The sequence below is a fragment of the Macaca mulatta genome, chromosome 11 (assembly GCF_049350105.2).
Source record: "Macaca mulatta isolate MMU2019108-1 chromosome 11, T2T-MMU8v2.0, whole genome shotgun sequence".
NCBI lineage: Eukaryota > Metazoa > Chordata > Mammalia > Primates > Cercopithecidae > Macaca > Macaca mulatta.
The window spans coordinates 17,560,689-17,574,816 of NC_133416.1; the positions used below are offsets into that span (position 1 = coordinate 17,560,689).

The window sequence follows — 14,128 nt, forward strand, 5'->3', positions numbered from 1 at the left end:
TGACTTTACTACATTTTTCCGCTTGTGACTCAATATCTTTATCTCTATAATTGTGCTTACAGTACTAGTCTTGCACAGAGTGATTGTGAAGATTTGATAATATATAAAGCACCTAAAATAGCACCTAAAGACTCCAAAAGCAGCTATTCTAATCAACAGGAGCTAATTTTTTTTTAATATCAGGTTCACTGATTTGTCAATTTTGCAATTCAGTTGTCTCCTCGCGTCTCCCTTCAAATTATAAATGTTTCATGTTATCACAAGAAAGATTACCCAAATATGACAGAATGAGAAAATTATGCTTTTTATTATAGTCACATAAAATAAAGTCAGTTACACCAAGTTGTCCAAATGCATTGGTGAATTAATGCCTCCAACTCTTACAAATTTTTATACATATATCTATGCATTTATAAATACATACATATGTAAAAGATATATATTTTCTACTAAAATAAAGTACCCAAATCTTGGTATATAGGGGCATAATGGGGGAGAAAAGAATCACAAAGTTTTACCAGTTGTAGACTGTACTTTCAGAATACAAGAATCTGTTTTAGACACATTTATTCAGCTGTAATGAACTTTAATCACCCATTGTTTTCTGAATTTTCCTAAGTGAGTTAATGTATCCAAAATATCAAAACAAATTATGTGGCAGACTTAATGAATCAGAGGCTAATTTTTCTTACTGTACCTGACTCAAAGCCTAGACTTCCCAATGGAGGCATGGTTAAGCTCCATTCTTAATTTTCTTGTTTTTTGGACTATGGTTTTGCTGCTAAGGTGATAAACAAATAAGATGTCTCTAATTCTACATCTTCTACTAGCATTCGATAAAGTCAGGGTTTGGTGAAAAGATTTCCAATGTTTTTACATCACCCTGACTTGATGAAAAAAGGCCCAGCAGGGTCTGAATTTCCTGCTGCCTTTGTTACAGCAAAAATACTGTTTGAGCCACGGAAGGAGAATTAGGGTGTAATGATCAATAGATCGTTGAGAGAACCAACTCAAATTGAAACGAATTCTCTGTTATAGTGAAAAACATTAGTGAGAAGATGCTTGAACTTAAGAACAAAATAAAATGTTAAAGAAAACCTAGATGATATTGGATAATTCAGAAAATCTTCACTTCAGACAGAAACTAGAGTTCTTTCTATTTCCTGTTCCAATAGCTCAGCTTCTTCTCCTGTGTTTTTACTGTATTTTCTGCTATCTTAGACTTTTAAGACAATTATTTGTAGTATCTGACAAGAAATTGAATTTTTAAATGCCTTTGAAAAAACTTCAGCCTACTTAAGCAAGGTGAAGATGCCTAAAATAGCTTAATATAAACCAGTCATTTCGGAATCTCTGCTGATTACATGTTCAAATGCCATTAGAGTGTATCTTTATTCAAGCAGGAAAGGAAGAAGTTGTTAGCACTGTAATTGCATAAAACACGCTAAAACTTCCCAACCTACGGGAGGCTGGGAACTATGGGAAGCCCAGACATTTCCCAGAATCAAAACAAAGAATGCAATATTTCGTTTTATTTTTGAAAGGGGAACAGAAGGGGAAGAGTGTTTCCAATTATGTGGTCCACCTCAGCTGGGCTGCCTAACTACTGATTTTGGTGAGCATCTTGTTAATGGCTTGCTTGACGTGCGTGGTGGAGCTGCGTCGCCTCGTCTTGCCCTGCACCATCCTCCGGCGACGCACCTCTCGACACAGCTCATAGAATATCTCTGTGATATTCCCTTCTCCAGTGCAGGCAGAACACTCGTAAAAAGCACAAGCCAACTCTGTGGCCAGCTTCTCTCCTTCTTCTGTGCTAACCTGCCTGGAGTGGTCCAAGTCAGCTTTGTTTCCAACCAAGATGAGAGTCACATTCTTGGGCTTTTTGATCTCATCTAGGATGTTCTTAAGTGGCAGCACTTCCTCAAAACTTCCTCGGTCAGTAATGTCATAGACCAGCACAAAGCCTTCCCCCCATCGCATGTGTCCTTCCCTCTGAATGGTATCTTCCTGTTGGCAAAGAAAAATGGCCGTCAAGAGACCTGGAAATAATCAAAATAGATGGATGCTGGTAATACTGACAGTAATCCCTTAATTACTATTCTTTATATCCAAAGTCATTAAAATGTCGTGGTACTCTAATGGTACAAACTTTCTAAATAAGTTTTAAATACAGTCATTACTTATTCATCTCAACATATTTCAGGGAACTGAATATTTTCTAATTCAATAGATTTTACCTTTCTGCTTTTATTTTTTTCTTGCCATATCATTAAATCTATAATCATAAGAACCAAAAAGAAATTATAACCTTAGTTAAGCACATCACTTTTGAGACTTTTCATCACGATTAAGGAATTAGCAATTTTTTAACAGACAAGTAGCCCCTATCCCACCTTTTAAGTATCATAATTAGAGTCAAAGTTTAACAAGATGCCATTTTGGTTTGTTTATTACTTTTTTGGTTTGTTGTTTGTTTTAATTTTCTCTTTCTTCAGATTATAGACAATTAACTTCCAGTAAAACTGTGACAAACTATTTAGAGAATCCAACTCTATGCTAAAGGATTTGACTTTTTTCCTTTTCCTATCTCAGAGCCCCCAAAATGTCATGTAGTACCAATGACAGAAACTCTATTATAGAACTGATTCTCAAAGTGGGTTATCATTCCTTCATAGGAAAGTGGCATGTATGATTTGAAAAAGCATTGCCTTCCCAGGTTCAAATGACTTCTGGAGGCATGCACTTCCCTGCTGCCTCTCTTCAGAATCAGTGCTCTGTGAAGGTCAGAGAATAAGTAGGTGGTAATGAGATGGAAAAGTGGGTAATTCATTTCGAGAACATTTATTGGTTTAAACACTTTGATTCAAGTCTTTTTGGGCATCACAGGTCATTGATAAAGTACCATGGAAAACTTCAGCTTTCTGTCATTCCAGTGGCCATTTCTTTTTTCTTTTTTTTTTTTTTTTGAGACGGAGTCCCGCTCAGTTGCCCAGGCTGGAGTGCAGTGGTGCGATCTGGGTTCACTGCAAGCTTTGCCTCCCGGGTTCACGCCATTCTCCTGCCTCAGCCTCCCGAGTAGCTGGGACTACAGGTGCCCACCACCACGCCTGGCTAATTTTTTGTATTTTTAGTAGAGATGGGATTTCACTGTGTTAGCCAGGATGGTCTCGATCTCCTGACCTCATGATCCTCCTGCCTCAGCCTCCCAAAGTGCTGGGATTACAGGTGGGAGCCACTGCGTCCCGCCGGTGACCATTTCTATACCTGAAAACTAAACCTACCTATGAACCCTTTTGTAATCTCAGAAGTGACTGACCTAATACCAAATACTATAAGAAAGACACCTAAAATAAAGTATTCTGAAACAAACAAACTTATATGACATCATGTAAGTTTAGAATACAATATATACTAAATCCCTTTCTTAAAGACTCACACATACGCATGTTAGAGGTTTTGAGAATTCTTTCAGTAAACACACCTGTTTAACTTCAGTTGAGCATTTCAAAACACATTTGACCATGAAAACTTATTAATATCTTGGTATGCCACAAAATATAGGTGAGTGAGTCTAACCTAGATGATATGTGAATATTATAGTATGTTCAAAACCCTCTTGAAACACTGGGCAGTTTACATAAGGATGCGTATACAGATATTTACAAATACATTAATATATAAAACGACTAGTTAATTAGAGAAAAAGGTTTTAGGCATGCAAAATTTAGTTGAAGAAAAGTGCCTTATTTTTATTCATAGCATAGATTTCTCAGTTTTATTTGATCCAGAAAAAATATTTTAGCTGAACTCTTTATTCACCTGACCAGCAGTGTCTAGTATCTCCATGGAAACAACTTCATCATCGATGGTTGCTTGGTGTCGGTAGGTTGATTCTAAGGGAATGAGCAAATAAAAAAGGCAAAAAGGTAAATACATGCAAGATTTAATTTGATCGTTAAAACTGAAAATGGGCATGGGAAAAGTATTCCTGATTTTACAGCATAAGGAACTGTGTAGTCTAGGAAGGAAAGGATGGATGTGCAAAAATGTAGAATCTTCATACTTAGCTCCCGGGCATACCAAGTTCTAACATGGGTGCCGCCAACTTTCAGAATATAGAATAGGGGGAATCTCTTTGCATCTTTGCTACCCTATCCTTTCCTCTTTTTTTTTTTTTTTTTTGACAGGGTTCTGTTGCAAAAAAAAAAAAGCTCTGTTGCAAAAAAAAAAAAAAGCTCTGTTGCACAGGCTGGAGTGCAGTAGTGCGATATCAGCTCACTGAAACCTGGGTTTCAAGCAACTCTCTTGTCTCAGCCTCCCAAGTACCTGGGATTACAGGTGCCTGCCGCAACACCCAGTTAATTTTTGTATCTTTAGTAGAGACGAGGTTTCACCATGTTGGCCAGGCTGGTCTTGAACTCCTGTCCTCAAGTGATCCTCCCGCCTTGGCCTCCCAAAGTGCTGGGATTAAGGCCTCAGCCACCGTGCCTGGCCCTATCCTTTCCTCTGAAGATTCCATTTTATTTTTCTGAAAAGACAGGTCCCTGGTGCTCTTTTCCTTCTATAATGAGACCTCCACAATGTAAATTGAGAAGGTGATCTTCACAAAATGCCTTGGTACTTCTAAAAATCTAGTTTCTGGAAACTGCTGTTTCTAACAAGATAACATACCAAGAGAAGCTACCAATTTCCTTTCAAACCTCAACTCTGGAAATGTAACAGATATTACCAGGAGGTGAATGGTTCTTGCCAAATGATGTAAAACTATAAGAAACTCAAGGGGTAGTAAAAGGTGGTCAGACCCCAGATTGGTGAGGAACGGTAATCCAAAGTAGAGGAGGGTTGGGCAGCATGGAGGGGAGGTGGAACTATATGGAGTCCTCTTGCTCATGCTGCCTCTTCAAAGCAGAAAAATGGCAGATGCTCAGTACCAGCTGGAGGCTGGTGGATCAACAGCAGAGTGGTCACCAAGCTATGTGAGGGGAAGGAGAAGTTAGCAGGTGCAAGAAGACTGGGTGGCCCTGTGTATGCCCCTCATCACATAAAATGGAAACCACAGGTCAAAAATAAGTGCCAACTGGTGCTTCTCTGTATGAAAACTAGAATAATAGAAAGAAAGAACCAAATGAATGACCTGATGAGATTCAGGTTGAGGAACTCTCTCAGAAGTGTCAGTAAGTATAAGTAAGTAAAACAAAGGAACATGTAAAAGTAAAATTTAATAAGAGGTATGGATAATAGAACAAGAAATCTTAGTATCCTTTATAAAATGAGCCTCAAAGGAGAGAATAAAATACATACAGGAGTGGAAATTATTGAGGTTGTAATGGCTGAGAATTTCCCTACGTGAGAGAACAATGAAAGTTTTAAGATTAAAGGAACTAGCAGGACACATGAGGAAAAAGTTCCATATTTAAACCTATTACAACAAAATTTAAGGATATCAATGACAAAAAATGTCTAAAGGGATTTAGGGAATAAAACACATCACCTACAAAAAGATACGACTCAGATCGATGTAGAACTTTTTGCCAGTGAAACTGAATTCAAGATGTCCATGAAAACAATAAAACTACATCAAAATCAATCTGGCATTAGAATTCTAGATGATTCTATCAGTATATCAGGGTGAAGATGGGGGAAAAGGCCAGAAACAAGTATGTGTGAACTAATGTACTTGTCTGATTCCAGAAGATGATATAACTCTTAAAAATCTAGAAAAAGTCAACTCAATAAATTAGAAGAGAAGAAACAGAATACATTCAAGACAACATAAGAAAAGAAAATAAAAAACATCCTGAAAAAGAAATCAAAACCAAAGCATGGTATTTGAAAAGATATAAAAAGAGGACAGAGCTGTAAAGATCTGACGATATTGCCATTAAATTAGGAAAGACAATGCAATTAAAATTTAGCATAAAAAGAGGAAAGTGTACGTTCTGCTGAAATAAAAACAAAATAATACGAAGTTTATAAGCAATAATTTCAAGCTCATGAATTCTGGGAGAAAAATACAGTATCACTAGCATTATTCTGTATCAGCAAAAGCCATGTAGGAGAGGTGAGAGAAAACAGGAAGCTACTCCCAATAGTAGTAAAATAAATAATATTTAGGAAGTAATAAAAATATACAAAACCCTTCAAAACCCTCCAAAAACAAAAACAAAAATTTTCTAGAATAGAAAATTTTAGAACTTTATAACAGTAAATAAAGACTTGAATAAATAAGAAAATCCTCGGAAAATGGAGAAACAACATTTTTAAAACATGTCAGTTTTCCCAAAAATTAATCTAGAATTTAACGCAATTCAAATGAAATGTCCAGGTAGACTTTTTGAGAAGCTCAAGAAATTTATTTAAGATTATATAATACTATATAACATTACTTGAAACAGTGTGGTACTAATATCAGAATGCACAAATTTACCAAGGCCTTAACAATAGACTCATATTTATATAGGAACTTAGTATATGACTGAGGTGGCACCACAAGTCCCTTAGGGAAATAATAAATGGTTCAAACAGTAGCATTCGGATTAGAACCAATAAGAAAGAACTGGCCACTAAATGCACAAAATAAAGCTGGGCTTCTAGGGCGTATATTAAAAGTAAATCTGGATGAATTAGAGATCTAAACTCACCTAGATTTGAAGAGCGAAACCTAAAGTTAAAAAAATTAAAAGTAAGAAAATATAAAAGCTCATGCACAGACCAAAAAAAAAAAAAAAAAAAGAGAGACAAAAAATAAATGGGTTGACTACATTAAAATTAAGAATTTTGTGCAATATTAAATAGGCTAAAGACTGGAGAATATATTTGTAATATCATAAGCAAAAAGTTGATTAATATCTAAGGTATGAAAGAAATTTTAGAAATTAAAAAGATAAGTGAACAGGAAGGAAATACGGCCAAAGTATACAAAGAGGAAATTCACAGAGGAGGATGCCCAATTAGTGAAAACATATATCAAATGATGTTTTACCTGCTTACTTCTCAGAGAGAAGCTTATAAAATGATTTTATGACAAAAAGATTGGCAAAAATTATAAAACTAGGTAATATAATACCTGACTAGGTTACAGGCAGCTTCTCTACACCGGCAATGGTACATCGTTTTGAAGAGCAATTCACTAGAGCTTGATGTGGGCATACCTTATGATTCAGCAATCTCCCTCTCAGGTACATGCACTAGAAAAAACCTGGTCCAGGTTCTTACAGCACTGGGCCTCCAAGTGTAGTGCCTGAACCAGTAACATCCAGCTCACCTAGGAACTTGTTAGAAATGCAAATTCTCAGGCTCCACCCCAGACCTATGGGCAATCTGTGTTCTAACAAGTCCCCGAGGTGATTACGGTGCATGCTAAAGTTTGAGAACCACCGATTTAAAGGTATGTTTTCCCTAGTGACATTAGCAGTAGCTCATATTGGAGGCAACTTAGGTGTTTATCACTGGGGAGATTAGTTAAATGTGGCATAGCAAAGAATACCATGTAGAAAACTAGAAGTAAATAGAGAAAAATGCATGGATCTTAAAAATATCAGATTTGGTTCTAATGATTAGAAGTGTATGTATATATAAATATATAAAATTTATATAAATTTAAAATATATATATACAGAACACTATTTTCCCTAAGTAAACATACAGTAATAGCTAGCACATACTGCTTCTATTTGAACAACTGTTCTAAACACTTTACTTATGTTAACTCATTAATCCTCACAAATATCCAATGAAGTATATACTGCTATCAGCTCCATTTTACAAGAAGAAGCTAAGCCATAACAAGATTAAATAACTTGCCCAAAGTCACACTGACAATAAATGGTAGAGGTGAGATCTGAGTCAGGGAAGATCAGCTTTGGAGCTCCGGCTTTTAAATATCATGCTTAGTTTCAAACACACTAGACTCTGCACTTAAGGCAAAGAGGAGGGCAGTGGGTGTCAAAATAAGGGATGAAGGGGAAGAGAAAGTGGAATAATATAAGGCCTCCCATACACTAATAATAGTATAACACCATGAAAAAGAGTAGTATGATTAACATAATTATTAACTCAATTCTTTGTACCCAAACTACCCAAATCATTAACCAACCAACCAACCCAATAAACTCGGAAGTTTCTGCTCCCATGGGGGTAGCCTGTAAGCCAATGGTTTTATAATTATTTTTTCTATCTACCTCATGTTTCTGACTTTCATTTCATCAACTATTTTGTAGTCCTTTTTTGATCACTGTTTTCTCTTACTTTACTGTAAATATAATCTGTCCAAAACACAAACTGTAGAATGCAGCTTCGCCAGCCATATCCTTGCCTTCTACTTCCATCAGCACTGTGTAGTGATCATTGGCCACAGGCATGGCACATTGCTCAAGTATTTTCCAGAAAGTAAAATTTTAAAATTAGATTATGTTCAATATTTTAATAAGTGTATTTTACATTATTGTCATTCTCCTAGAATATGTAATCCATACATGGCATATCATAGTGATTCGCAATTTCAGAATATTCCGTCCCCCCTACTCTTTTACGTTAAATGGGAGATTATAGTTTTGTATGATTTAATGCTCTAAAATACTATTTACAGCAGCCACTTGTCTCCAAGTGTTCTCTCAATAATTTTCTTTTTGTATCTTCAGTGCCCCAGCGTGAGGAAGAGCAGCCCAGACGGCATCACACATGCTGGGGGGCCATGCCCTTTGGCTTCTCCCTCTGCTGTTCTTTAGTGTCCTTTGTACTGACTTCCCTTTTAGAAAGACTGGCATCAGCCCCAGAGACTGGAAAACAGAGTTCTGGGCTCTATTCCATCTCTTTGCACTAAAAGTTGTCTGAGAGACAGGGACATTTTTCTCTGCTGCTTCCATGATAAATAGGATACGTATTTCAATCACAGAATGCCACAGTAGGGGGGAAATGGAATACAATAAAAATTGTATGAAGTTGTGTGATTCTTTGGTTATTCGTTAACTGAAACAAAAAGGATAAAATGCAGGATATGAGAGAATGTCTGCCCCAGACGTAGCAGCGGGTGGTAGCAGTGATTTTGTCTACGCTGAATACTGGTTTCATACCATTTTAAGAAATTTTTCTTTCAGCTTCTCTCTCTCATTAGAAGCCCACTTTCTCTATGTGTAAAACAATGGAAGTATTGCCCCAAAAGGCAAAGTGTCTATGTGCTAACTCTTCCAGAGTTAACTCTAAAAAAATGTACTAAGTAGTTTTTGAAATTAGACTCCGCTACGCATCTTAACACATAAAAGAAAATGTGTATGTATTTGTTTGGTGGATATTCTTTTGATTTTGTTCATACTAAACAAAAATAATAAATTGAGCCTTTTTTGTGAAGGGTGGGGGGATGATTATTTAGGAGACAGATCCAAATGAACCAAAATATTGTATACTGTAAGACAAATATGAGTTTCAAAATGGAATGAGGCATTAAAAGTTACACTTGAATTTCACTGTATATGAGAGATGTATAATTTAAAATCTGCACTCACTAGTAGTCTAATAACTAGAAGTATATTTTATGTACTCTAAGAGGAGTTGATGCTCAAAGGGATGTTGCATGTGGTTAATCTTTTTACTGATTTAGCTTTTGTTTTTGCAAATTTCAACACATTAGTATGGACACTTAGCCAGCACAGTAACAACAGCATTTAGTCACGCTGATTTATGCCAGAATGGAAATTGTACTGAGTTGAGTTCTATTCCTAGTCTAACCACAACTGGACACGTAATTTTGATTAAATTTACTTCTTTGTACCTGTTTCCTTATTTGTCAAATGACAATCTCCAAGTTCCTTGCAGTGCCAATATTAAATAACTAAACAATTCTATGAGTTGGCTAAGCACTTCTGCTTTAGAATCTGGTTAAGATCATTTGTTCTGGGTGTATCTATTTTCGTATGAACCATCCAAGCAGCAGGAGTTGTAAGGCAGGCAAGAAGAACCAATCACAGAACCAAGGAACGAGTGGGTCTGATGTCTCCTGATGCCCATCCTCACTTCTATCTGAGCCTTTTCTAAGCTGATTCAAACAGTGCCTCCAATGTACCAGTCACAGTAGTGATAAGGCTGAAATACAGTCTCTCTCTCCCTCTCCAAATGCCTCCATCACACACACACACACACACACACACACACACACACACACACACAGTCACAGGCACACACATTCTAAGCCTCTATCTGTATTCTCTGCGGTGACCAGCATTCTTAGAGGGTAATATGTCTCTTGGAGGTAGGGATTCAGTTCTTGGTTGGGATCCATTCAGAACATGGATCCTGTTGTTCTACAATCAGATCATTGCTGCCACCACCATCAGGGGTTTTTCATGGTTAGATGGTCCAACTCCCACATCTTATGAGCTTCAGTGGTGGTTTTCAAATGTGGTTCATAGACATCCGTGTGCTGGTGTGCTGGCCACCTCCAAAGATTTCACTGATCCACAGTATAATAAGGAAAATTAAATAAAGCTAAAATTGTTCCATGTAAAGAACTGATTTTTTTTACATTGTATCCTTCAAAACACTCGGATGTTAAAGCAATTTCTTTCTTTTCTGAAGTGCAAGTACAAGTAGAGCGTAGGTTTAGTTCCCCCTGTCTTTCTTTCCCTTGCCTGCACTCCTAATTGAATTATATAGGCTTTCTCCATAAAAATCAAATAAAAAAACACTGGGTCTGAAACCGAAAAGTTTAGGAGTCACTTGCTACTATAGTAGCAGGCATTTTCTTCATTGAATTATTTCAAAGCAGTAAATATTCTAATTGTGTTAATATGTAGAACGATGTTCACAGTCTTCAGCTTCTCGAGGAGTAACAATTCTGTTCCAGGTTGAAAAAAACTGCCCCATGTTTCGCAGCAAAGCACTGACTTCAGAATTCAAGACTGCTTCTTGTATATAAGCCACTTGGCTTTTTAATGTAGTTATCTCTTCTGGTGGTGGTTTTGAAACTTTTAAAGTAGCTGATATGGTTTGGATCTGTGTCTCCATCCAAATCTCATGTTCATTTGTTATCCCCAATGTTGGAGGTGGGGCCTGGTGGGAGGAGATTGGATCATGAGGTGGTTTCTCATGGTTTAACACCATCCCTCGTGGTGCTGTCATCACAATAGTGAGTTCTAGTGAGATCTGGTGCTTTTAAAGTGTGTGGCATGCCCCCCCCACCCTCAGTCATGGTCCTGCCATGTAAGATGCCTGCTCCCACTTTCCCTTCTGCCACGAGTAAAAGCTCCCTGAGGCCTCCCCAGAAGTAAATGCTGCCACGCTTCCTGCACAGCCTGCAGAGCCATGAGCCAATTAAACCTCTTTTCTTTGTAAACTACTCAGTCTCAGGTATTTCTTTATAGCATTATGAGAACGGACTAATGCAGTAGCCATGTATTCAACAAAGAATCCTATCTTCCCCAAGGTAGTATGAAGTTAAACTCAGGAAATGCTAATTTCCCTTGAATCAAATGCATTGAGAACCCCTTTCTGCTGGAACAAAAGTGACCTCTTGCACACATGCATATAGACACACAAATCCAGCCTCCGGTGTGAGAGAATTAATGAAGCCCTCACCAGGGAGTGAGTCATATATCCATGACTCCTGAAGACTGATGAGGCAGTGCTTGTTGCTTAGCAGCTGCCATCCTCTTTGAGAAGTACCATACAAGGTCACTCAATAAAGTTTCTTTATTCTTACTGAAGGAAGCCTGCACTATACATAACTGATGCAGGCAGATTACTATTAATAGCAGTTGTTTTTCAGAATGAATAAAACAGAAGGGAAAATGGTTCGACTAAGACTAATTAAGAATAATAAGATTAGGTACTGGAACACATTCAGGGAGAGTTCATTTTATGAGATCGTTTTTTCTAAGCTTCATCTTTCATTGAGATATATGGATACAGCAATAAAAAAAATCTGTATTTTTAAAACTAAACTCCCATAAATCATTAAGATTCTCAGATAATCTCCATAAATCCTATGTAAGTAATAAAAATATAAGAGCAGAATAAGTATTCACTTGGTGGGTGAAATAATAAAGAATAATTTTTTTTTGAATCGGGTGCATTTTTAGATCCAAATATATCATCTTAAAATTAGTGTGGCTACATTTAAAAATATGTTGAAAAATTTGGATGTGAAAACTCTGACCTATTTAAAAGCAAAAACAGAATAATAAATAATAAATGTAGAGACATGCTAGTCTCCTAGATTAAAAGGTGGAATAACATAAATATATGAATCTTCTCAAAGTAATTTATAGTTCTAGTACAATTCCAATCAAAATCATGTCATACTATTACAGAGTTTCTAAACTTGATCTGGAAAAATCAACTGAACAGAGTAGCCAAAATAATTTTGTAAAAAGTAATAAGGAAAGACGTTCTCTACAAAGTATCAAAATGTTCTGTACAGCATACAAATAATGAAAAAGTGTGCCTCTTCTGTTTGGTGTGAAAAGCAAATCTAGAATGGTGTCCTGGTATAAACAATTCAACATATGAAAAGATTGCATTGGAAGTAGTGGAGAAAGGTAGAGAGTATTTAATAAATAATAGGAGGAAAACTGGTTAAAGATTTGGACAAAAACGTTGGGTTTTCACCTTGTACTTCTTACTAAAATAAATTTCAGAAGTATTAGTCAAATACTAACTAAACTATAAGATCATTCTATATTCCCTTCCTTATTGTTTTCCTTCACAGCCCTTATCGCTATCTCACATATATTTGTTTGTTTATTGACTCTTCTGTCTTTCCTAGACTGTGCACTCAAAAAAGCCAAGGCCTTCTCTTGCTGTATACTGATTTATCCTTAGCACCCAGAACACTTTGACACACGGGAGGCGCTTGATAAATATTTGTAGAATGAATGAATAAAAACAATGAAAGAAGCCTTGCTCCCTTTTCAACTGAAAATCTTGGAGTGACAAAAATAAAACAAAACAAAGAAATAAAAAAAAAAACAAAACAGGAAGAGTGTTTGCCTACATTTTATACATCAACATTATTGCTACTTTTAAGATCCACAGACATCATATTTTGCTGCTGCTTCTCTCCGTAACAGACTTTAGTCAGATGTACTGGAGAGAAAAAAAGAGAGAAACGTTATTTTATTTTTCCCTAAAATCCATATTCAATAGTTTTATTTTTCTGTTACTCTTCTCAGGATGCCATTCTATTACGCACCAAATTTCCCATGTCCATTTTATCCTCTTTCTCCCATTAGAATGATACTGCATTTTTCTGATGTGACGGCAGCGTGTTGTACCCACTTCCTTTCTTTGTGGCTGAGGCTTGACCTAACTTCTTCATCTATGCGTTAAAATCCTGCAGGGTTCCAAGCACAGACAGCATGAAACACACATCTAGCCTCATAGAGGGTTTCTTTGCATGATTTGAAAAGCACTTCCAAATCAGCTAAAAGGAGTTTAAAAATGTTGCAACAGAAAATATTATTCTTTCTCTGGGGCCATAAATTTTTATTGAAGAGGAGAAGGAAACAAAATTTGACCTACCGAGGGTGGGATCATATTCCCAGATGAACCGTTTGGTCAGAAATCTCACTACAAGAGCTGTGGAAGAAAAGAGCAACATTTCAAAAATGTTTGTTAATTTGCTTAGCGCACCTATCTTTTTAAAGAAAGTGAAATGCTCCACACAACCCTATAAATGCTTTATATTTCCTTGGTATGTCAACCGAATAAATTTTTTATGTTTATTCAAGTAATTTTCCAATTTCATATTATGGCCTAAAAACCACTGTAATGTTTGAATGGGTTTATTGTGCATTAGTCAACAATTAGATTTGTTGCTTTAGTCACAAGGTTAAAAACAAAACAAACAAACATATAACGTGAAAATGCTCATATATAAAATTTTTAGCAAAATGATGAATTCAGATATAAAAGGTCACAATACAGGTATCCGAAGTTTGCATATTGATAAGGATTGGCAAAGGCAAGTTTTAAATGTGATAATTTTTAGTGTAATGAAAGATCACTAGCAGGTCATTTGCATTTTTAAAAAGTAGATATTCAAAATTAAGACTCTTTATTAGAGATCTGTGAAAGCTCATCCAAAGCAGCACTGACAGAATACAGTCAGAATCAGGTTCTGGAACTACACTATGCA

At 36.3% G+C, this 14,128-nt stretch overlaps 1 protein-coding gene across 2 annotated transcripts in view; it reads right to left on the reverse strand.

The window, feature by feature from the left end:
* Window positions 1–280: 280 nt before the first annotated feature.
* Window positions 281–14,128, reverse strand: part of RERG (RAS like estrogen regulated growth inhibitor) — a 113,486-nt gene continuing 99,638 nt past the window's right edge. Inside the window, 3 exon segments of one of the 2 annotated variants that reach the window (NM_001261674.1) lie at window positions 284–2,007; window positions 3,820–3,893; window positions 13,513–13,569. In NM_001261674.1, the coding sequence (NP_001248603.1) occupies window positions 1,600–2,007; window positions 3,820–3,893; window positions 13,513–13,569 (539 nt within the window). In that variant the 3' untranslated portion in view covers window positions 284–1,599. 2 annotated transcript variants of the gene reach the window in all.